Source organism: Saimiri boliviensis, chromosome 2 (genome assembly GCF_048565385.1).
Source record: "Saimiri boliviensis isolate mSaiBol1 chromosome 2, mSaiBol1.pri, whole genome shotgun sequence".
Classification (NCBI taxonomy): Eukaryota; Metazoa; Chordata; class Mammalia; order Primates; family Cebidae; genus Saimiri; species Saimiri boliviensis.
This window is the reverse complement of record NC_133450.1, coordinates 210,403,261-210,426,642: the sequence shown is the minus strand read 5'-3', so window position 1 is coordinate 210,426,642 and position 23,382 is coordinate 210,403,261. Positions and strand designations below refer to the sequence as shown.

At 38.2% G+C, this 23,382-nt stretch overlaps 1 protein-coding gene and 1 non-coding gene across 4 annotated transcripts; one reads left to right on the top strand and one right to left on the bottom strand.

Annotated features, from left to right (window-relative positions):
* Positions 1-984: 984 nt before the first annotated feature.
* TLR4 (toll like receptor 4) lies at positions 985-15,216 on the bottom strand. 3 transcript variants are annotated; one of them, XM_074395245.1, is made up of 4 exons: positions 15,054-15,216; positions 14,296-14,543; positions 9,789-9,955; positions 985-6,195 (listed from the first exon to the last, which is right to left on the bottom strand). In XM_074395245.1, exons 2-4 carry the CDS (start codon positions 14,386-14,388, stop codon positions 3,957-3,959), a joined length of 2,499 nt encoding a protein of 832 aa, XP_074251346.1. In that variant the 5' UTR covers positions 14,389-14,543; positions 15,054-15,216; the 3' UTR covers positions 985-3,956. The 3 variants fall into 3 exon arrangements, with proteins under 3 accessions (XP_074251346.1, XP_003925236.3, XP_010334200.3); XM_003925187.4 differs by lacking the exon at positions 15,054-15,216 and having other exon boundaries at positions 14,296-14,672; XM_010335898.3 differs by lacking the exons at positions 14,296-14,543; positions 15,054-15,216 and having other exon boundaries at positions 9,758-9,839.
* On the top strand, positions 10,824-10,926 carry LOC120366435 (U6 spliceosomal RNA). The gene has a single exon (XR_005581102.1). It is a non-coding gene; the product is annotated as a U6 spliceosomal RNA (small nuclear RNA).
* Positions 15,217-23,382: the final 8,166 nt, after the last annotated feature.

Sequence of the window (23,382 nt, the reverse complement as noted above, 5' to 3'; positions counted from 1 at the left end):
CTGACAAATTTACTCCATTGAACTTCAGCTTTCCCATCAATCATATGGAAAAAGTAATTATTTATTTGCTACCTCACTCAGCTAGTAAGATATTTAAATATGATTATAGTTGTGTGAATATGTTTCAAGTTGAAAGGTATCACACAAATTTAAGGCATTATATTTGGTATTCATTTCTCCTTATTCCACCCTTCATCCCTCTTAAATCCAGAGGATGTAAAGGGCTGCAAAGAGGCTATCTAAGGCATGACTTTACTCTTTCTTCTCCTGTTCTATGCATATAATTTCTTTCCCTTCTTGTCGACCTCACCTGCCATTTCTAGAATTTCCATCTGGGAGAGGGAACTGACAGGAAGTAGGCCAATGTCAGCCTTGTATGTAGGAAATACTCCAAGTTGTATGTTGATCTTCCTTCTCAGAGGCTTGTATATTTGCTTAAATAAACATACATATACATAATTCATATTCGAGTATAAATAGAACTGCACTTAAATCTAGCACAGATATACACAAAATCACACATTTTCAAGCCTACTAAGAAATCGATGCATACATCTATAGATAAACAATGATATATGTATGTATGTTAGTTCCTTCCTTATCCAGTTTCACTTTCCCAGGTTTCAGTTACTCATGGTCAGTCATGGTCTGCAAATAGGTGAGTACAGTACAATAAGATGTTTTGAGAGAGATAGCGAGAGAGAAAGATCACATTCACATAACTTTTATCACACTACATTATTATAATTATTCAATTTATCATTTGTTGTTGTTAATCTCTTACTGTGCCTAATTCATAAAATGAACTTTACCTTAGGTATTTATGTATAGGAAAAAATACTGCATATATGGGGTTTGGTACTATCTGGGGTCTCAAAGATCCACTTGGGGTCTAAGAACATAGCCACCAAGAATAAAGGATAAGGTGAGACTACTGTACAAGCACCGCAAGAGTAGGGAACCCATCTCAAATAGCCATAGACATCTATTTCGAATGCATTTATTCCTCAAGAAGTATAATCACACTCTCCTCTATACAGATATGATCATACAGACACACACACTTTCAAATACATACAACCCTGATACGGGACACACAGGTATATGTTGCTCAAAGGTATATGTTGTTCAAATGCATACATTCTCTTTCCCTAGTACATGAGACATAGAAACACATCCAGGGATGTTCAACCACCTTAGACATGCTCAAACAAAACACAGTCTGACACACTCAGCAAAAAATCACACTTCTGAGTGTTCTCATAGTTCCAATTTTGACAACTGAGTTTTGCTGTCTTTCCTTTTTTATAGTTTCATTCAGATATAGTTGATATTACAAAACTACATATATTTAATATATACAATTTGATGAGTTTAGATATAGTCATACACCTGGGAAACCATCACCAAAATCAAGGTGATAAATATATCCATCACCTCCAAAAGTTTCCTTGTATAATGGAAATATATACCAAATATATGGTAATATATACCATATATCACCAAAAGTATATATAGTAAATATACTTCAGGAGATATACCCTCTTAGCAAAATTTTAAGTGCATAATACAGTGTTATTCATTATAGGAACTCTGCTATACAGTGTTATTCATTATAGGAACTCTGCTATACAGGGCTAATTCATCTTGCATACTATAATTTTATACCAATTAGACAACTCCCTATTTCCTCATTTCTCCCTTCCTCCTTTTCCCTAGGAACCACTGTTCTATTCACTGCTTCTATGGGTTTGACTATTTTAGTACCTCATATAAGTGAAAGCAGGCAGTATTTGTCTTTCTGTTACTTGCTTATTTTACACAGCATAATGGCCTCCGGGTTTATCCATGGTATCATCAACGGCAGGATTCCCCCTTTTTTATAGGCTGAATAAGATCCCATTATATGTATGTGCACATTTTCTTTGTCCATTTATTTTTCAATGGACATTTGGGTTGTTTCCATAACTTTGGAAACAGTGATTGTGAAAAGGGCTGCAATGAACTCGGGTGTGTAAATATTTTCTTGAAATTTTGATTTCAATTATTTTGGGTATATACACAGAAGTGAGATTGCTGGATCATAGAATAGTTTTATTTTTAATTTTTTAGAAACCTCCATAGTGTTTTTCATAATGGGTACACCATTTTACATTCCCTCCAACAATGTAGAAGGGTTCCAATTTCTCTATATCCTTGATGACCCTTTATTTTTATAGCAGCCATTCTACCTGGTATAAGGTGATATTTCATCGTGGCTTTTATTTTCATTTTCCTGATGATGTCCTCATTGTCCTTTTCTTAAATATTCTGTTTCTGGGGAGAATGGATGAACACTTTTTTCTGGGAACTTCCTTTATATGAATGAACCTCGTTAATCTCAGACACACTGTTTTCTCAATGATAGCATCCACTCTTCTCAAAATGTGGTCAGGGAGCAGTGCCGAACAGGAATTTGCAATGTCTGTACTCCCTGCATTGAATCCCTTCTCAAGTAGTTCTCCTGGCACTGGGGAGGGTGCAGGGGAGGGATCCCAGCCCTCCATATCTCCCTGAAGAGATTTAGAGGGCCATTAAACACCAATTATTCTGAAAAAAATATTCTGCTGCAACTCATTTTATGGCGTCACCCCAAGTCTATAAGCCCGTACGTTTCTGGAATCAAGAAAAGGTGACCTCCTGAGGTCATCCCACTTCCTTCCTTGTCCAAATTGTTCATGATATGACCAGGAAGTGGAAATTTTTTCCCTGTTTAAAAAAAGTACCCCCTTATACAAATTATTTCAACACTATTTTCATGACAGTCATAACTTAGGAGGCAATAACTTTGGAATGACATTGAGTGACAAAGTGACAGAGTGTACTTTACATACTTCCTTAAAAAACAGCGATTAAATAAATATGGATATTAGAAGCACATCCTGAACAACCTTATTTATGATATTGGCTTAAAGACATTAAAAAATAAAAACTGGATATATAACAATAAAAATGCATCAGGGGTAAGGCCGGGCGCGGTGGCTCAAGCCTGTAATCCCAGCACTTTGGGAGGCCGAGGCGGGTGGATCACGAGGTCGAGAGATCGAGACCATCCTGGTCGACATGGTGAAACCCCGTCTCTACTAAAAATACAAAAAAACTAGCTGGGCATGGTGGCGCGTGCCTGTAATCCCAGCTACTCAGGAGGCTGAGGCAGGAGAATTGCCTGAACCCAGGAGGCGGAGGTTGCGGTGAGCCGAGATCGCGCCATTGCACTCCAGCCTGGGTAACAAGAGCGAAACTCTGTCTAAAAAAAAAAAAAAAAAAAAAAAAAAAAAAAGCATCAGGGGTTATTAGTTAAAAAACAGAGCATTCTCAAGAATGACCAGGATGATTGTGAGCATGTGTTAATCAGGTCTCCTTAGGATTTAGCCACTAAACTTTAACCTCTGTAAGGAAACTGATTTAAAATGGAAGGTGCATCTTGCATCACGAGCCCAGTGAGTTACCAAGTAGAATTTAAATGCAATGGAAAAGGAAAAAGTGAACACCCAGTTCAGGCAAAACTACCAAAATGGTTTTATGATGGCTATAACATAATATATAACGTAATTTCCGTTCAAAAGACTCAAGAGAAGAACAATGCCTCTTTCTGCTTTCTCTGTCCTTATTCAACTTGATGATGTAAGAGATGAAATGACTTTCTCTGTCATGGGTTCCTTGGCTGACTTGGTTGAAATGCCCACCTGGAACACTCTGTATTTAGTCTGCATTTATTCCCTCTGCATTGGAGGCACCATAAGATTAGCATTCCCATGTATCTTGTGAACCATGGAATGACTTGCCCTTAGCATAATGCCTGGCATGAGGCAACATTTAATACTTGTTTACTTAATAAGTGTTGGGCCCAGCTGCTCAAGAAATGCCTCAGAAGTTGTTTTTTGTTTTTTCCCTCTTCAGATAGTTACTACTTCTTGCTATTCGCATCCTGCACCCACTGTTCCTTCTGGATTCCACGGTCTACCATCCAGCAGGGCTTTTCTGAGTCGTCTCCAGAAGATGTGCCTCCCCAGGACACTGTCCTCCCACTCCAGGTAAGTGTTCCTGCTGAGAAGGCGGTACAGCTCCACCTGCTGCCTGAGCAGGGACTTCTCCACCTTCTGCAGGACAATGAAGATGATACCAGCACGACTGCTCAGAAACTGCCAGGTCTGAGCAATCTCATATTCAAAGATACACCAGCGGCTCTGGATGAAGTGCTGAGATACCACAACAATCACCTTTCGGCTTTTATGGAAACCTTCATGGATGATGTTGGCAGCAATGGCCACACCGGGAATAAAGTCTCTGTAGTGAAGGCAGAGCTGAAAGGGAGGCACTCCTTCTTCTAAATTCTTTACTAGTTCATTCCTTACCCAGTCCTCATCCTGGCTTGAGTAGATAACAAAGGCATCATAGGTGTTTTCACCTCTACCATACTTTATGCAGCCAGCAAGAAGCATCAGGTGAAAATAGAACTTATAGACCAGAACTGCTACAACAGATACCACAAGCACACTGAGCACTGACACACCAATGATAGTCTTACTCATCTGACAGGTGATATTCAAACTCAGCACAGGTATGCCCTTCCTATTTAAAGGTGTTGCACATTCCATTTGTTCAACTTCCACCAACAGCCGCCTCTGGTCCTTGATCCACTGCAGGAAACTCTGGTGTTCACAAGTACAAGCAAAGTCATTTTGAGTAAGATTTAAGAAAGCTAGACTACTTGGAAAATGCTGCAGTTCCTGATTTTTGGAAGTCCCTATATGATTGAGACTGTAATCCAGAACCTGGAGGGAGTAGAGATGCTTGTAAGGGAATGTATCCAATGCAAAGAAGTTGTTGTGGCTCATATTTAGTATCCGAAGTCTGGGAAGTGAGTCAAATGCTGTTGGAGACAACTGCTCCAGCTGACACTCAGAGACGTCCAGGAATATCAAGTTATTCAGATCCGTGAAGATATCTTCAAGGAAGTTTTGCTGGAAAGAATTTCCAGCCATTTTCAAGACTTTGAGACTGAACAAGCCATTAAAGATGCCATTGAAAGCAACTCTGGTGTGAGTATGAGAAATGTCAAGGTAAATGAGGTTTCTGAGTGATAGGAATACTGAAAACTCACTCATTTGTTTCAAATTGGAATGCTGGAAATCCAAGTGTTCTAGTTGTTCTAAGCCTAAGAAGTTTGAACCCATGGTAATAACGTCATTGAAGCTCAGATCTAAATACTTTAGGCTGGTCGTCCCAAAATCAGATTGAGAACAGCAACCTTTGAAACTCAAGCCATTTCTACTGAGATCTAGAAACTCAAGGCTTGGAAGATCAACTTCTGAAAAATGATTCCTACCTTTGTTGGCAGTGAAAGTAAGCCTTTTGAGAGATTTGAGTTTCAGTGGAGGAAACTGTTGAAATACACAGTTAACTAATTCTAAATGTTGCCATCTAAAATTATAAGAAAAGTCTTCTACTCTTTTAATATGCACATTCACCAGGGAAAATGAAGAAACATTTGCTAAACAGTTAAATAAGTCAATAATATCATCTAGAAAGTCATCTAAGTAAGCTAATCGGAATTCATTAATGGTCAAATTGCACAGGCCCTCCAGAGCAGATTTGTCAAAGTCTTCAATATTTCTTTCATTTCTAAATTCTCCCAGAACCAAACGATGGACTTCTAACCCAGCCAGACCTTGAATGCAAGTTTTCATTGCATTTAAACTATCAAAATTATTTCTCAAAGTCAGCTTATGGAGCCTAATTTCTTTAAACGCACCTGGTTGAATAAAGTTTATAGGGTTCAGGGACAGGTCTAAAGAGAGATTGAGTAGGGGCATTTGATGTAGAACCTGCAAGTCTTTGCAATAAATATTTTGAATATTGTTACTAGAAAGGTCCAAGTGCTCTAGATTGGTCAGATTAGAAAAATACTCAGGTAATTTGAAAGATTGGATTAGATTGTGAGCCACATTAAGGTCCTTCAAAGTTTTGAGATGTCCAATGGGGAAGTTCTCTAGTGATAACAGATGTGTCTCCACAGCCACCAGCTTCTGTAAACTTGATAGTCCAGAAAAGGCTCCCAGGGCTAAATTCTGGATAGGATTTCCTGTCAATATTAAGGTGGAGAGGTGGCTTAGGCTCTGATATGCCCCATCTTCGATTGTCTGGATTTCACACCTACAGGAAAAAAAGACACAGATTATATAATATTTCTGCTGAATAGGAACCTAAAATAGAATATTAATCCTAGTCATCCAACTCTTCCTACAGATGTGATTGGTCATATGATTGTGCATAGGCAAAGACATCAAGCAGGACAGATGATGATAGCATGAGCAAATAAGAAGCCCCACAGTTTGAGGTATTATCATACCTGCTGCAATGGTAGGCTCTTTTTGTCATGTTATGTATACATGATAAGCAGAAGAGAAAACCCATATGAAAGAAATCAGCTAAAGATCAATAATTGAGATATATAAGGATCATGTGGTTAATAAAGTATGTAATAGCCTTGGATCAAGTTTAGCCATTTTCTGTTACACAAAATTGTGATCATACATCTTATTGTTACAGATAATAAGGATAGTTGTTAGTTGTTAGCCATGATAAATGGTAACTATCAATTTCAAAGATAAAAATAATTACACATAAGTGTCACAGATATTCTTAATGTTTATAAAAAAATTGTGCATACATGATAGTGAAATGTTTGAAAGTCATTCTTACAACAGGTACATGCTTGTACAGGTTTTAGGAGTGAGTTGTGTGGAAGAAAGGGAAAACTATGTGCTATGAGAGTTCACCTCCAGAGAACTGTTGTGGACCAAGAGATCAAAGTAGGCTTCTCTGAGAACACTTATGTTGAAAATTGAAAGATTAGTAGAAGTTAACATAACAGGAGATGAAAACAGCAGACACAAAAGCCCCAAGGTTGACAGCAAAAAATGACACATGGAAAAATCATGACAAATAGTTTTGTCCATGGTTGGATTACAGAGATGAAATTGGAGTGTACAATGTGGAGTTGTGGAGAGAGGTTTCCAATTAGACAGAGTTTTACTAATAAGCTGAAGAGTTTTGAGTTTTATCCCAAGAGAAATGGAAGCCATGCTACATACAATGTTCATAGACATGTCCTAGAGATGAGACTTTTATACAGCCAGCAAACAGCAAGTCAATGATAAATTCCTTTTAGCATTGCAGGTGCTTGTCAGTTACAATGTACAAATAAGTTATTTTTTAATCCAGCCTTAATTATATTTACAATATTCCCCACCTGTTATAGCTTATTCAGCAGTTTCCTAAATAATAAAAGCAATGTGGTCCAAGCTTTCGTTATTTATTGGTAACTAGATAAAATATAGGCAATACAGTAGAAAGAATACTGGAAGAGGAGACAAAAGAGCTTGGGCTTGGTGTCTCTGCAGTCTTCTCCTACTGTGTGATCTTGAGTACCTCTTTTCCTCTATGGGTTTTAGTTATCACATTTTCAAATGAAACAGCTGAACCTGATTATTTTTTAAATTCTTTTTTTCAATTATATGATTTTACAGCCTATTATTTTATCTCTGCATTGCTCTTTACATCAGACAAGAACGAAAGGATCTTGCTGTGTCTCTATGTCATTACATCAGTGATAATAACTTTAGAGAAGCAGAGTATTAAGACAAAGAGAAGATTTAACTTAGATACTGGAGATGTGAACTTAAATCTCTGATCTGTGGCTAACAAGCTATGATTATGTATATAAGTCAATGGAATTCTTCAAGCTTCAGTTTCCTCATATATATATATTATAGATTTCTATAGGGGGAATAAGGCTGCCTGGTCTATCACAAAGCATTCTTACAAGACTAGCTGAGTTACTGCATGTGAACACTGTATGAAAAGGCAAAGCATGTCTATTGTGCTACTATTTGTGCTTGCCCTAATTCAGAATCTCCTATGGGCTAACCAGAAAGGAAGCCAGCCTCTGTGTAAGCACATATTTAAGGTTTCTGGGGCAAGTTTCTTAGGTATCTGGTGGATTGAAGATGAAGATGAATTACATAAGAGACATTGTTTTATGAAAAACTACTTCTTGTTTGAAAAAAAAGGAGAGGTGGTCTACCTTAATAGAGTACTTGACAAAATTTTCACACAGAAAACTGAAATGTAGAACATAATGACATAGATGCAGCTGGTAGCCATTATCCTAAGCAAATTAACAAAGGAACAGAAAGCCAAATGCCATGTGTTCTCACTTTATAAATAAGGGCTAAACATGGAGTACACATGGACATACAGATGGCAACAATAGACCCTGGGGATTACTAGAGAGGGGATGGAGAGAAAGCAGCAAGGGTTGGAAAGCTATTAGGCACTATGTTCACTACCTGAGTGATGGGATAAACTGTACCCTACACCTCAGCATTACACAATATATCCATGTAAACCCCTGAAGCTAAAATAAAAGTTGAAATTATTTTAAAAACTAATGAAATTCTATAATAATATTTTATGCTTATAAAATATACTTCATAAAATTTTAATATATACAGCATGTTAATATTTATTATCACATTTAATCCAGCAGGATAAATTTCATCATTTCCATTGATCAGAGGGAGATGAAGTAATATGCCTAAGGTTACATGTTATAAATATTGGGGGTAAACTTGGCTCAGGTCTTCTGACCCCCACAGGGCTCTATGCACTATGCCGATGCCTTTGAATTGTTCCATTACCCCTTTGTTATATTCTATCTATATCCAAATTAGAGTATAATAGATCATATGTTCGTTCTTCTACAGAAATATCTGCTCTAAAGGAGATTTTTATACTGTGACCTTAGTCTTTATCAAGAATTTCTATAATAAGTAATATGTAAAATGTTTTACAAACTATTGCAGAGAACATAGTCCATTATCTAGTTCAATTTGCAAATAAGACCTATGATGATGATGAAAACCCTTTTAGAGTTTGGTTCCCCTAAAATATCATAATGACAATTTCATCTGCCACAACAAATGATATATTTCCCTGCATCAGAAAAGAAAAGCTTAGCCAGTATTCCCTGCCCACAGCAGATGTTTTCCTTTGATTTTGACATCTTTCTCCTTGGGTTACTTGTCTTTTTCTAATTCCCTATCCTCTACTCTACTTTTAATATTCTAGACATTATTTGAATCTTATGCAGTTCATGAAATCTTTATTGACTACCCACCACAGAGAAGGCCCCTCTTCTGAACAACACAATTTGTAACCTCTAATTTAAACATAACATATCACCTATTATTATATATCAGCTTCAAGATCCAAAAACAGAATTAAAATTTGTTTAATATATACTGTATACCCAGCACCATATCCAGGATTTTAAGGTATTAACTCTTTCAAGAAGATATGCCTCCTTAACAATGGGGGCTGTGTGCCGTATATCAATATATGCCTGTTTTCTTGCAGAGCGTACAACATATAGCAAGCAGTCAATAAATAGCTGCTTATAAAATAATTTAAGCTAATTTTCTCTCCTGTCTTAGAAGAAAGCCTAAAATTAGAATTGCCCTTAGAAGCTGTCTTGGCCAATTGCCGATTTCTCAGATGAGAAAACTGAGACCTGGAGAACAGAGATGGCTTGCTCAAGGTTTTATAGCTAATAAGACATCTAATGTGTGATTGAATAAGTGAACGCAGATGAGACTCCACCAACCAAGCTTTCTGGTCCAATAATGAAATTATAGGAAAAAGAACATCTCACCTTGTGCAGTATGTAAAAGTGCGTTCATTACCTGGATAAATCCAGCACCTGCAGTTCTGGGAAATTGAAGAAGCTATGGCTGCCTAAATGCCTCAGTGGGTTAAAGCTCAGGTCCAGGTTCTTAGTTGAGAAGGGGATGTTGTCGGGGATTTTGTAGAAATTCAGTTCCATGCATTGATAAGTAACGTTAGGAACCACCTGCAATGATTACACATAAAATCAAGGGTCTTTACTGCATGCTCTGCCAACTCTCCTCTTTCAGACTAGAGACTCAGTGGGGGAGGGGGGCTCTTTTTGTGCAAGCACAAATTCCGGTCACCTTTTTTTATCCATCTGTCCATCCATCCATCCATCCATCCTTCAATCCATCCGTCCATCCATTCGCTCAACTCATACTTATAAAATGACTAACTCTAGATTAGAAAGTAAAGAGCACCTACTCTGTGCTCAGAATTCCAACCTCTGTGATAAAATGGCAGCATTTAGCAAGAAGCAATGGAATCAGGGGGTAAAGGGCTGAGGCTCCAGAATCTGAAAGCTCTGGCTTTCATGCCAGCTCTTTTGTGTGGTTTAGGGCAACGTCTTTAAAAAAAAATTAAAACACCCAGGGCATGTTGGGGTGGTGGTGGGAGGTGGCTAGGGGAGAGATAGCAAGGGGTGGGGGAATTAAGGAGGGATAATATTAGAAGAAATACCTAATGTAGGTGACAGTGGGGGAGTGGGATAGATACAGCAAACCACCATGGCATGTGTATGTCTATGTAACAAACCTGCATGATCTGCACATGTACCCCAGAATTTAAAGTGTAATAATAATAATAAGAAGAAGATCAAATGCCCAGCTTTTCTAATGTCAAAAGAGTAATAGTTATGTAAATCACTATTTATGTTTCTGTTAACTGGGTCTTGTTCTCAGCAGAAAAAGGAGAAAGTTTTTATCCTTAAAAATGAAAATTAAATCAATTTAAAAATATACAATTAAACTCAACAATGACAACAAAACACTCTCAGTGAGCCTCGTTTTATCATATGTAAAATGTAGGTAATAAAATATCCAATAGCATGCTTGCTGCAGTAGCACATATACTAAAATTGGAATGATACAGAGAAGATTAGCATGACCCCTGCACAAAGATGACACACAAATTCATGACATGTTCCATATTTTAATGATCTGGTAGCAAATCCCCATGGCACTCATTTGCCTATGCAACAAACCTGTGTGCTCAGCACAGGTATCCTGAATTTAAAATAAAAGTTGGAAATTTAAAAAAATAAATAAAATATCCAGTATCATTCTAAATATCCCACATTATATAGCACCTTGGGGAAACTGTCTGACAGTCAAGATGTCCAGACCTTCCTTAATCATAGTCTGGATTTTGACAACTGCATTCTTTTTCTTGGCTCACTGAGCCTTTAGTAGAGTAATATAGAAATAGGGGGAAATCTTTAGAGAGCATGGATTCCCATGGTGGAACCCAGCAAATAAGGTCAAGAGCTTTATACTGTCTTTGTTCTTATGCTGCTTTCTAGCCCACTTTCCCACATTCTTTGTAAGCCTAATTCTCTAACACTCCCATCTAATTTCTGAACTCTCTCATTTCCTCCAACAAAATTCGTTGCTGAAGCCAGCTAATTATAGTTTCCTGTTGCTTAAACCAGTAGAATCTATTTGAAGGATTAAATGAGATAAGGTATTTAAAGAGCTTATTTAAAAGCCCACTACAGTATTAATGATCAATAGATGTTAACATTAATCATTATTATATATTATTAATCTCTTATATCTTATATACTTTCACTTAATCTTCATATAAGCATTTTAAAGATGAGGAAAATTTTAAAGATGAGAAATTCAAAGATATGAAGTAATATGCACAAAGTCAGAGTTCAAACATGCAGGTCTTCATTGACATGTCTGTTTAAATGTTACATGCCATAGGAGCCTCAAAAACAATGTTTAATACAAACAGAACAGTGCCACACATCTTTTCCTTGCCCTCTTTTATTCCCTTTCACAGGATGTATCAGCATCTAACATTACGTTGTCTGTGTGATCATTCCCATTGTATTGTTCATGTCCTGCTCTCCATCAAAAGTTTTGATGGTTTTGCCCACTGCTTTGTCTCCAGCACTCAGAATGGTGTCTGGCAAATGGTTGATGCTCAATAAATATCTGCTGAATAAATGAATAACTGATTGAATAACTGATTAAATGAGGGTTTACTTAAGTCCAAATCATAGGCATTTTCTGCCAAGCCCCGTGGGCATTACAAAGAAAAATATGATGTGGCTCCAGATTTCAGTGGACTCACAGTCTGTAAGAGTTTAGACAGGAGCAAAGCTAACACTATCTAGAGCAGCCATACAATAGGCTTAGAAAATATGTCCTGTGGTTCAGCGAAAGCAGAGATCAAGTCTGCATTCAGGAAAGACTTTCCAGAAAAAGGAAGATTTTAAAGTAGGTCTTGAAAGATGAGTAAGGCTTAGATATTCGGAAAGGGGAAGAAAAACATGTCGTAAGGAGAGGGCAATGTGAGCACAGAAGGAGTGGAAAACAAACTCAGATTAGCTGGTGAGTGGTGAGAGTGGTGAAACCTAAGCCAGAGGGCAAGCCAGATCAGGGGAGCTTCAGAATTTGTCCTGCAGTAATTATTTCAGTCATCTATCATATATAAATTTAGTGGCTACTGTGTGCTAAGAATATAGTGATAAATAAAACCAGCAATGATCCTGCCTCCTTACAGATTCCATTTCAAAGTAGAGAGAGAAAATAAACAAACAAAAATATAAAATGTTGTGCTCTAGAAAAAAAAAGCATTATAAGAGGATAAAACGAGTAAGTGAGGGCTGGGAAGCTCTACATGGGGCAATCAAGGAAGACTGCCCTGAGGAGGAGACATTTAAGCAGAGATCTGAATGGAGTGATTAACCATGAAAATGACTAGGGCGGCACTGACCCTAGTCACTAGCCATACACGGTTATCAAACACAAGAAATGTAAATAGTCTAAATTGAGATGTGAGGTAAATGTAAACTACATGCTACATTTCAGACTTAGTACCTAACAAGGAATGTAAAATATCAGCAATAGGTAAATATATATTAAAATTTTAAACATTATTTTGAATTTGCTAAGTTAAATAAAAATATTATTAAAATTAAATTCACTTGATCTTTTTTTAATGATGTTACTGAAAACTTCAAAAGTACATATGTGGTTCACATAATATTGCCATTAGATAGCACTGATCTGCCATTCTAGGTAGAAGAAATAGCCAGTACAAAGGCCCTGTGGTAGAAAACTGTTCTAATGACAATAAAGAGTTACTAAAAGTTTCTAAAGAGAGCAATTTCTTAGATCGAAGCCTAAGGAGAAATAATAACAAATGCAAATACATAACAAACAAAAACGTGCAGAATGAATTAAAGGACAAAGACTGGAATCAGGAAAGCAGTCACTGTGTAGAAGTCAGCACCAGGGGAAATGAAGGCCTGCCTTACAGTGGTACTAAAGGGATGGGCAGGGATGGAGAGGCTTCAGAACCTGACAGGGAAAGGCACATGGATAAAAGAAGCAGTCAAGGTTGACTCTGGTTTTATCTCAGAGTGATCCTGATAAGAGAATCTATCCCCATTAACCTAACCGGAGAGAGATACAGAGAAGAGGACAAGGAGGAGGACTATGGGCAGGGAATTGTGGGAACAGAGTACTTGGAGATAATGAATTAGTCTTTTCTAAATATTACTCTGTTTTCTCCCATATCCTCAACTTCAGGACGGCAGCTGGCTTTGCTTCTCCTGAGTATCTGACCCTGCCTCACTGTAAATCATTTTCTTAGCTGTTTGGCTCTACAATGGGTTTCTAAAGCAACTGTGAAGTCTGTGCAGGGGAAAATCAAAAGAGATCCATCATGAATAAGGTTACCAATCAGCTGGTTGGTATTTCACAAAGAAAGAAACTGTTGCATTAGCTGATATTATACTTCGTTCCCTCTTGCTCTTTTCTTCTCTCTCTCCTTTCTTTTTCCATTCTCTTATTTTATTCATCCTCTGGACTAAACTATGTGACTGCATACAGAAGTGTGACACCCACCTAGAAGGTTCTTTCTCTTGAGTCACAAACAAGCCATCTTCTTCCTGAGATTGAAAGGGGCAAGATGACTGCTTGAAGCTGTGTGTAAAGACCACAGAAGCGATCTGCTTACTCTCTAGTGAAGAGGGTATTATAATTCTTTTATAAATGTGAAAAGTCGTCTCAGAGAGGTTTATTTCTTCAAACAGCCACAAGGTAGCAGAGCAGGAATCTTAAGCAGATCGACGCCCTTGTTAGCACTCAAAAGTTGCAAATGGAACAAACCCCCACTGGCTGCCTTTAGTGCCCTCTAACAATGAACTAGTGAATCTCTGTGGCTTCCTGAGTCTTTAAAGTAATTTAATTCTTTTTTTGCAAAAATAAACAAACCAGGACACACAGTATGAAATTCTAGGCAGAAGCCAGGGAATGTTCAGAGGAGCGGACGCCAGCCACATACCTCCACGCAGGGCTCCCAGCTTTCAGGTCTCACGCAGGAGAGGAAGGCCATGGCTGGGATCAGAGCCCCAGCCAGGCATGAAGCAGGCATCATCCTGGCATCATCCTCACTGCTTCTGTGAGCAGCAGTGGCCCCGTGAACGCATGGCTGGCTATCACCGTCTGACTGGGCAGATTCTGAGGCACTGGTGTTTTCTCTTCCTGGAGCCAGTGCCCCACAGCAATTGGTGTATTCAAAACAGCTCTGGGCTAAAGGGGGAGAGGAAGTGAGAGTGGCGACCTTAGCATTCTGGACTTCTGTTTCTCTAATAATTATTTCTTTTGTCACAGGAGAGGAAGTTAGAAAAAGAAGAAGAAGGAAATGTCTGCAGACCAGTAGCTAAAGAAACAGCAAGAGGAGGCTAGTTGGCTTTTATCCCGGGAGGTCATCTGACCTCTGCCTAGGCGTGGTGACTTTAGGAAAACAGTCAGATTCTGTTAAAACAGCCCTGGTAACTCTCTAGGATGATGGTGATATTCCAGTTTTGTTTCAGTTGTAAAAACACCTCTTGTATTAGTTTGCTAGGGCTTCCATAACAAAGTACCACAGACTTAGGGTATCTTAAACAACAGAGATTTATTTTCTCACAATTCTAGAGGCTTCCAGTCTGAACTCAAGGTGTCACCAAGTGCCTCTGAATTCTCATCTCCCCTTCTTATGAGGACACCAGTTACGCTGGATTAGGGCCAACCATAGTGACCTCATTCTACCTTACATACCTCTTTAAAGCCTCTCTCTCCATATACAGCCATAATCTGAGGTAGACGGGTTAAGACTTCGATATATAAGTTTTTGCAGGGACATAATTCAGCCCACCTCTTCTTGTGAAGAAACTCACATACAAAACTGAAAATAAAGCTCCAGTGAAACACAGTTGAAAAGTACAAGAAGATTGGGAAAAGTCTGGGATTTCAAAATCTAATATACTGAAGTTCAGATCCAGGCTGCATGACTCACGGTCTTCAGGCATTGGTCAAGTCACGTAAACTACTAAGTTTTATGTTTTCATTTTTGTTTTTGTTTTTTCCATTTTTGTTATTGTGGTAAAATCACATAAAATTTATTATCTTAACTGTAAGGGTTACGGCCGAGTGTAAAATGAGGAAACTGAGGCCAGTATAAAAAAATTAAATGCCAGTTTATTCGGCTCCTGGGTGAGGTTCTCTGGTCCGGGGAAAGGGGGCAAGAGAAGTTGCACTGACTTCCTGGGGCGGGGAGGTGGGGGGTGTTATAGCTAGAAGGAACGAGCAACAGCTGGGTGCTCTGATTGGGTCCAGCGGAGCAGGATTGAGATGGGGTGGGCTGCTATTGGTTGGCAGGTTGTTGTGCGGGTTTTTCGGTGAGAGATCTGGCCAGGATTGCATTAGCCAGAGCCTTCCAGGGGAGCCATGTGACAGAGCTAGGTGCTGAGTGCAGAGCCTGGTACTGGGTGCAGAGTCAGGTGCTGAGTGCAGAGGTGGGTGTGTCCGGCCGACACAGCCGGCCTTACATTAACCATTTGTATGTGTACAATTCAGTGGCATTAATTATATTCTCATTGTTATACAGTCATCACCACTATTTATTAAGCAATAACTCCCCATTTCTCTTTTCTCTAGCCCCTGGCAACTACACACAACTTTTTGTCTCTATAATTTTGGCTACTGTAAATATCTCTTAGAAGTAGAATCATACAGTAAGTGCCTTTTTGTCACTGGCTTATTTGACTTTGCATGATGTCTTCGAAGTTCATTTCTCTTGTAGTATAGATCAAAGCATCCTTCCTTTTTAAAGCTAAATAATATTCCATTGTATGTATATACCACATTTTGCTTATCCATTTGTCTGTTTGTGGTCACCTGCCTTGTTACCACATATTAGCTATTGTGAATAGTGAATTATTGTGAATAATGCTGCTAAAAACAGGGTTGACAGATATCTCTGAGTCCCTGCTTTCAATTCTTTCGGATATGTAATCAGATGTGAGATTGGTGGATCATATGATAAAGCTATTTTTAATTTCCTCAGCAACCACCACGCTATTCTCCACAGCATCTGTACCGTTTTACATTCCCACAAGTGGTGTACAAGTGTTCTCATTTCTTCACATTTTCACCAAAACTTATTATTACTTTCTGGTGTGTAAAATGTGGTAATCGTTTCTAAGCACAGCAGAAACTCACATCTATAAAATATACTAAAATAAAGCTGTACAATGGTATTATACAAATGACACAAGCCTAACAACCTTTAGTTTTCTGGTCTTTAAAATGGAGATAATCACAGGTGTCGTCAATTACTGAATGAAGCTAACACATAACATTCCTAGCCTAGAGTATCATCATTACATCTCATAAATGAGAGCTCTCATGGGATTGAAAATGTGGATAGAATGAGAATGATAGTGTGTATCTCAAAGGATTATCATGGGATTAAATGAGCTGGCATTGTGAAGCTTTTAGGGCAGTGTTTGGAAAATAGCAAGTATGATGTAAGTTTCTGTTAAATAAGAACATGATTTAAAATGGGAATATTATGGGTACTGTGTCTTAGACAGTCCTACTGTGATATCTTCCAATCCAACATGTCCAAAACCAAGCCGTGAGAGATCATTTTGTAGTGGACTGACCACAAACTCTTGTAGACGCCGTCGAGACAACAGTAGAGTTAAGGTAAAGACAACCTCCATGTTAAAGCTTTGCTCTGAGGATTTAGACTATTTATGCAAAAATCTTAGATCAGTGCCTGACACAGAATAGTTGCTCAATCAAGTTTAGTTCCCTGGAAAGTTAATGGTGTTTCACTTCTATATAGTCACCCAACGTGGAAATCTCTTTGACTTTATTTCCCTTATTTCCTCATTTCTCATGCTAAACATGCATTAACTTAATTTTTTTTCTATATTCTCGATATTCTCACATCTGGGAAGAGACTGCACCTACCAGGGCTAGTCAGTTCTTAAAGATAGCAAAGAGCAAAGGATCTGCCCTGAAGCATGCCTTTCTTCTGCACACTAACCAATCCAGAGCCCTTACTCTGAACCACCTCCTCTACATGGCTCTTACACCCAAATAGATACTGTTATTAAGCCCTAATCATCACAAGTCCAGGTACAAGACAACTAGAGACAGACCCTATACCCCAGAGCCCACTGTGGTTATTTAAACTAGCCAATTCTATGCCTGCTTATCCTGCCTTGCCTTGCCTTTTCTGAAGAAAAAACATCAAAGCTTGTGCCTGTAATTTCCTGTTGTTCCCTCTGCCTCCTGACTCTGGTGCTTCCCATGTGGCCCTGCACGGTGTGGCATGACCCCTCCTCTTAGGAACTGTAAACAACAAATTATATTTCCAGTGACATCATCTTCTGATCTGTTGTTTTCACCATAGCTGAATAATAAAACCTACATTTTAAAAAATGTTCCACCAAGTTCTAGAAGTTGTATCTGTAAAATAATTATAAAATGCCAGTCACTGTTTCTACTAGCATTACTATTAAACATATCCCATGGCCTAGATTAGCAAAATATACTATTAAGAAGTCTTCCAGGGCCGGGCGCGGTGGCTCAAGCCTGTAATCCCAGCACTTTGGGAGGCCGAGGTGGGTGGATCACGAGGTCAAGAGATCAAGACCATCCTGGTGAACAAGGTGAAACCCTGCCTCTACTAAAAATACAAAAAGTTAGCTGGACATGGTGGTGCGTGCCTGTAATTCCAGCTACTCAGGAGGCTGAGACAGGAGAATTGCCTGAACCCAGGAGGCGGAGGTTGCGGTGAGCCGAGATCGCGCCACTGCACTCCAGCCTGGGTAACAAGAGCGAAACTCCGTCTCAAAAAACAAACAAACAAACAAACAAACAAAAAGAAGTCTCACAAAGTCTAGATTCACATCTTTCAGTGTATCAGCTCTTCCAATTGATTCTTCATCCTACAGTTAAAAACATCTTTCTAAAATAGAAATACGATTTCCATGTCATGCTAATAATGATTTCAGACTGTGTATTATCTAGACAAAAAACCTCCGGGCCTACCCACATCACACACAGACATACAGAAACATTCCACTCCCTAAGAATGAGAAATAAATATGTGTGTTATTTCAAGCCAGACATAACTAGACCCCATTACTAGGGCACAGTGCTTTAGTGAATAGAGGAATATAAGTGTGTAACAGACAAATGCCCTTTCTTTCCATCATTTGGAGAGGAAACCGCTTGACGATCAAGATGAGGACCTAAGAAAAAGGGCCCAGTGAAGTCCTTTCAACTATGTTTTCTGAGATGTTAATGCATATATTTTATAGAAGTCTTCCTGGAACTTTTTCCTATCTGTGACTGAAGAATCCCTGGTAGTGACTTGTAAAGAGGTCTCCTTTCCATGGGAAATGAATGGGATTAACACACAATCATTTACCGATTTTAGTCAAAGATATCTAGGTTCTATGTTGCTCTTCCAAAAGGCAGGCCATGTGTCAAATACAAATTAGAAAGTGTAAGCCTCCTGGTTATCAAATCTTACTTGCTTATGTTAATGGACTTACTGATGCAGTATTATAATGAGGTAAAATAGTGGTGATTAGTTACCATCATGGGCCTGCAATTTCCACTGCAGTAGAATAATTACATCTTTTTTTTTTACTTTTATTTTATGTCCAGAAGTACATGTGCAGGGTGAGCAACTGTGTTACTTAGGTAAACATGTGTCACGGGCATTTGTTGTACAGAATTAATTGCATCTTAAGGACAGTGGTAGAGATTTGGCCAAAGGCGTAAGAAACCACTTGGTCTTCCACATCCTTCATGCAAAGCAACTTCAACTCAGGACCCATAATTGTTCAGTCAATGGAGGAATCCCATCTTTGCCAGGGACCTGGAAGAGGTGCTTGCTACTATTTGGCAGGTAATGCATATGCTGTAAGAAATATGAACAAAACTGACCAGTGTTGAGTTAAGCTAATTGCTGTATAAACTTCCAAATTTTATTGTGACTTAATAAACGTTTTCCTTGCTCATGAAGCACTCAATGAGGATATTTCTGATTGGAGTACCCTAGGTATGATTCCTGGTTCCAGGCTTCTTTTATTTCATTTTTTATTCATATTTAGCATGCAGCCTCCAAATTTACTGCAGAATGTGAAGAAAGCAGGGGATGATATCAGGTACTTAACTACCTCTGCTCAGAAGTGACATGCATTTATCTCTGCTCCCATTGTATGTGACCAAAACTAGTCCCAACACAGTATCTAGTTGTAAGGGATCTCTATCTTCTAAGCTTCATGGCTCTTGTCCCTACCTAAAACTTAAATACACACACACACACACACACACACACACACACACACACACTTAATGGTGACCACTACTTCACAGCACCAATCTTATAATGTGGAAGAGGAACACAAAATTTGGTTGATCAGCAGGCTGTATTTATGCCACAACCTCTACAATTTCCATTACATAGTGATTTAAAAAAAATAAAAATAAAAACACTAGGGGTGAGAAATCACAGTATAGCCTGGCTCAGAGAAGAACGGTTCCATTAACTTGACATATCTAGAAATGAAACCTCATTGTATCCAACCATCTCAACAGGTTTTCAAGTGTCACATTTTTTTCATGTCAACACCTCTCAAATCAGAATGTATCTCATAACTGAAAATACAGTACAATTATAACTGGTAGAGTTTTTTTTCTTAGTGGCAAATAAAGTAATGGTACATCGTATAATTAGTGATATCTTATGTATAACAATTTGGTACTAGGAAGGAAAAAGTGATCTGTTCAGGTAAGTAAAAGAAACAAATAGTTAAACAGAGAAAAAGAGATTTATTTTCTGAGGACTCTTTAGAATATGTATTAGACTAAAGTTTATTTTGTCTCTATGAAAGGAGAAACAGTACTCAATGTTTCCCAACTTTTTGACCCATTCAACCCTCTTTTATCCTTGGACACCCATTACCAGTCCAGAATCCATTAATGTGCCATGGCCTAATGCTCTTGTGGTATATAGTAAAGAAAATGCTGCTTTAAAGCAAAAGCATAAAAGGTTGGCCTTCTCGTGGCTCCAGGTGATTTAATTCCTGTGTCTATGGTGAGGACCTCACATTAAGTACTACCCTGTGCATCTCATTAATTTTCTCTCAAATGCCCTGTACATTTCAGTATGTTCTTCACAAGTACAAGAGGTGAGTGAGTGTACCCTCACAGGTAATCAGCCTACATAGTGCCATCACTTTCCCAGACCAAAATGTCTATGACCTTTCCTGCATTATTTTAAAAACTACTTCGAATTTGTCATCTCTTCATTATCTGCCTCTACTAGTAGAATATAAACTCCGTGGAGGCCTTGTATGATGCTCACAGTTATTGAATGCATGGGTAGATATGTAGTAAGTAGTTGATGAATACATCAATGAACAATATATCTGCATTTATGTTTTACATGTAGCTCATATCTTAGAATATTTGTCACCTTTGCGTACTGAGTAATGTGACTCTCTTATTAGAAGTCTAGTGATTATTCTGGGCCTGTTCTTATACTTTTCTACATCCTTACATTCTATGGGGATTCATGAATCCTAGTTTAAGCAACAGCAAGAAGGACAGTCATAGCAAGTGGATTTGAAGGGAAGTCCGGTTGCAGTAAATATGGTTTTTTTCCTGAGGTAGAAAAATCCTCTTTGCCTATTTAGTCATGAATAAATAGGCAAAAGACAACTTATTGTAGGCAATAGGGTTTTCCCTCTTTGTTCTGACTTTGTGCTCCTCCAGTTTGACCAGTGAATCCATGCTTATCCATTCAGACCCTGGAACAGCATGGTGTAATATCAAAAAGGTGTATTAGCCCATTCTCACACTGCAATGAAGAAATACCCAAGACAGGGAAGTTTATTTAAAAAGAGAGAGAGAGAGAGAGAGAGAGAGAGAGAGAGAGAGAGAGAGAGAGAGTTAATTGACTCACTGTTATGCAGGACTGAGGAGACCTCAGGAAACTTACATTTATGGCAGAAGATATGGACATGTCCTTCTTCATGTGCTGGCAGTAGGAGAAGTGCAAACCGGGGAAATATCTGGCACTTATAAAACCATTGGATCTCATGAGAACTCACTCACAATAATGAAGAAAGCAGAATGGGAATAACTGCCCCCATGACTGAATTACCTCCCACCAGGTTCCTCCCATGATTCATGAGGATTATGAGAACTACAATTCAAGATGAGATTTGGGTGAGGATACAGCCAAATCATATCAGAAGGCTATATATTAAAATATTTAATTATCCTTTTTACTTTCTGGCATCAACATTTTGTGTGTGTGTGTGAGATTAATTTTTAACATAGTTGAATTTGTTTAAACTATATGACAAAAATAACACTATGGCCTAATTAATAATATTATCTGAGGGTAAAATGAAATCTTGTATGTAGATGTACTTGTAAATGTTACAACTTTACACAAATGTTGACTGTAATTCATTCATTTATTTATTCCCCAAACATGTATGGGATGGTTATCATTTTGCCAGGCACTGTTCTGTGCAGGAAAACAACAACAGTGAACAAAGCAGTCCCTCTCACTCAAGTGGAGTGTGTATTCTAATGAGTAGAGAGATGATAATAATTATAAATAAGTGTATTACATAGTCAGTCAGAAGATGTTAGAATCTACGGGCAAAGTTTAAGACAGAGCAGAATGAAGAGTGGTGGGTGATATTGAAGTTTTGTTTACATATTCATTTATTTTCTCTCTTTTTTTCCTATTTATTTATCTTTTAATTTCTGTGGGCACATGGTAGGTATATAGTCTGTATCTTTTGATACAGACATGCATTGTGAAATAAGCACATCATGAAGAATGGGGTATCTATCCCCTCAAGTATTTATCTTTTGAGTTACAATCTAGTTTCACTTAAATAATTTTACATGTACAATTAAGCTATTATTGACTTTATAGTCACCCTGTTGTGCTGTCAAATATAGGATAATCAGTGTGGGTCTCATTGAGAAAGTGATATTTTGAGCCAATTCTGGAAGGAGTCCCTAGCTATGCAGATATTTTGGAGAAAAACACCCCAGTTAGAATAGTGGTTCTTAACTGGAAATAATTTTGCCCCAGGGGGCATTTTGCAATATCTTGAGACATTTGTGTTTGTCGTAACTTAGGGGTTGGAGATGTTGCTGCTAGTAACCACTATGCAGAGGCCAGGGATGCTGCTAAGCCTTTGACCATATGCTAGATCCAGGACAGTATCCCAACCTAAAATATCAATAGTGCCAAGGTTGAGAAGCCCTGAGTTAGAAGAATAAGCCAGTGCAAAGATCCAGAGACAGGAAAGTTCTATAACAAACAACAAAGCCAGTGTAGAGAGGCACAGGTTGCCTGGTAGATTACTTAGGGCATTGTAGGACATTGTTATGACTTTGCATTTTATTAATACATCCCCAATTTCCCCAACTAGGCATTTGTCACTTTTTCTTCAGTCCTCCCACAGCATCCATCTGTAATGTTCAAGAGGGATTATCTTCCTCTCCCACTAGGCTTTTAGCTCCCTTATGACAGAAGCCAAATCTAGTACATCTCTGTGCACCCTCTGCCTATATAGTGCCAAATAATACCTAGGAGAAGCTTAATGCATGTTAGTTGTTTGAATGATTGTGAAAATAACTTCAGATAATAGGCACAATTGACTTGAGTCTTATTTCACATACAGGCTAAGAAGATCCAAGTGAGGACAGATTAGATCTCTTACATCCATAGTTGTAGCCCTAGTGTTTACTTGTTATCAGTAGGTGATAAGTGCTCAATTAACATTAAATGAATGAAGAAATGAGTAGATTATATATAGTCAGCCATTTTTTTAAATCACTGGTCAATCTGATTTCTCTTCTTTTTAGTAACTTCCACTGAGAAAGAAGTAGGAAAAATGTAAAAGGAAATTTTTCTCTTTTTCTAGAAGACAACCTGTGACAAAATACTTTGAGTTGGTATCTGATGCAATCCTAGGCTAGATTTGCAAATCACATTATAATGCATCACTGTGGCAGCACATGCTTACGTAACCCAGGAGTGTAT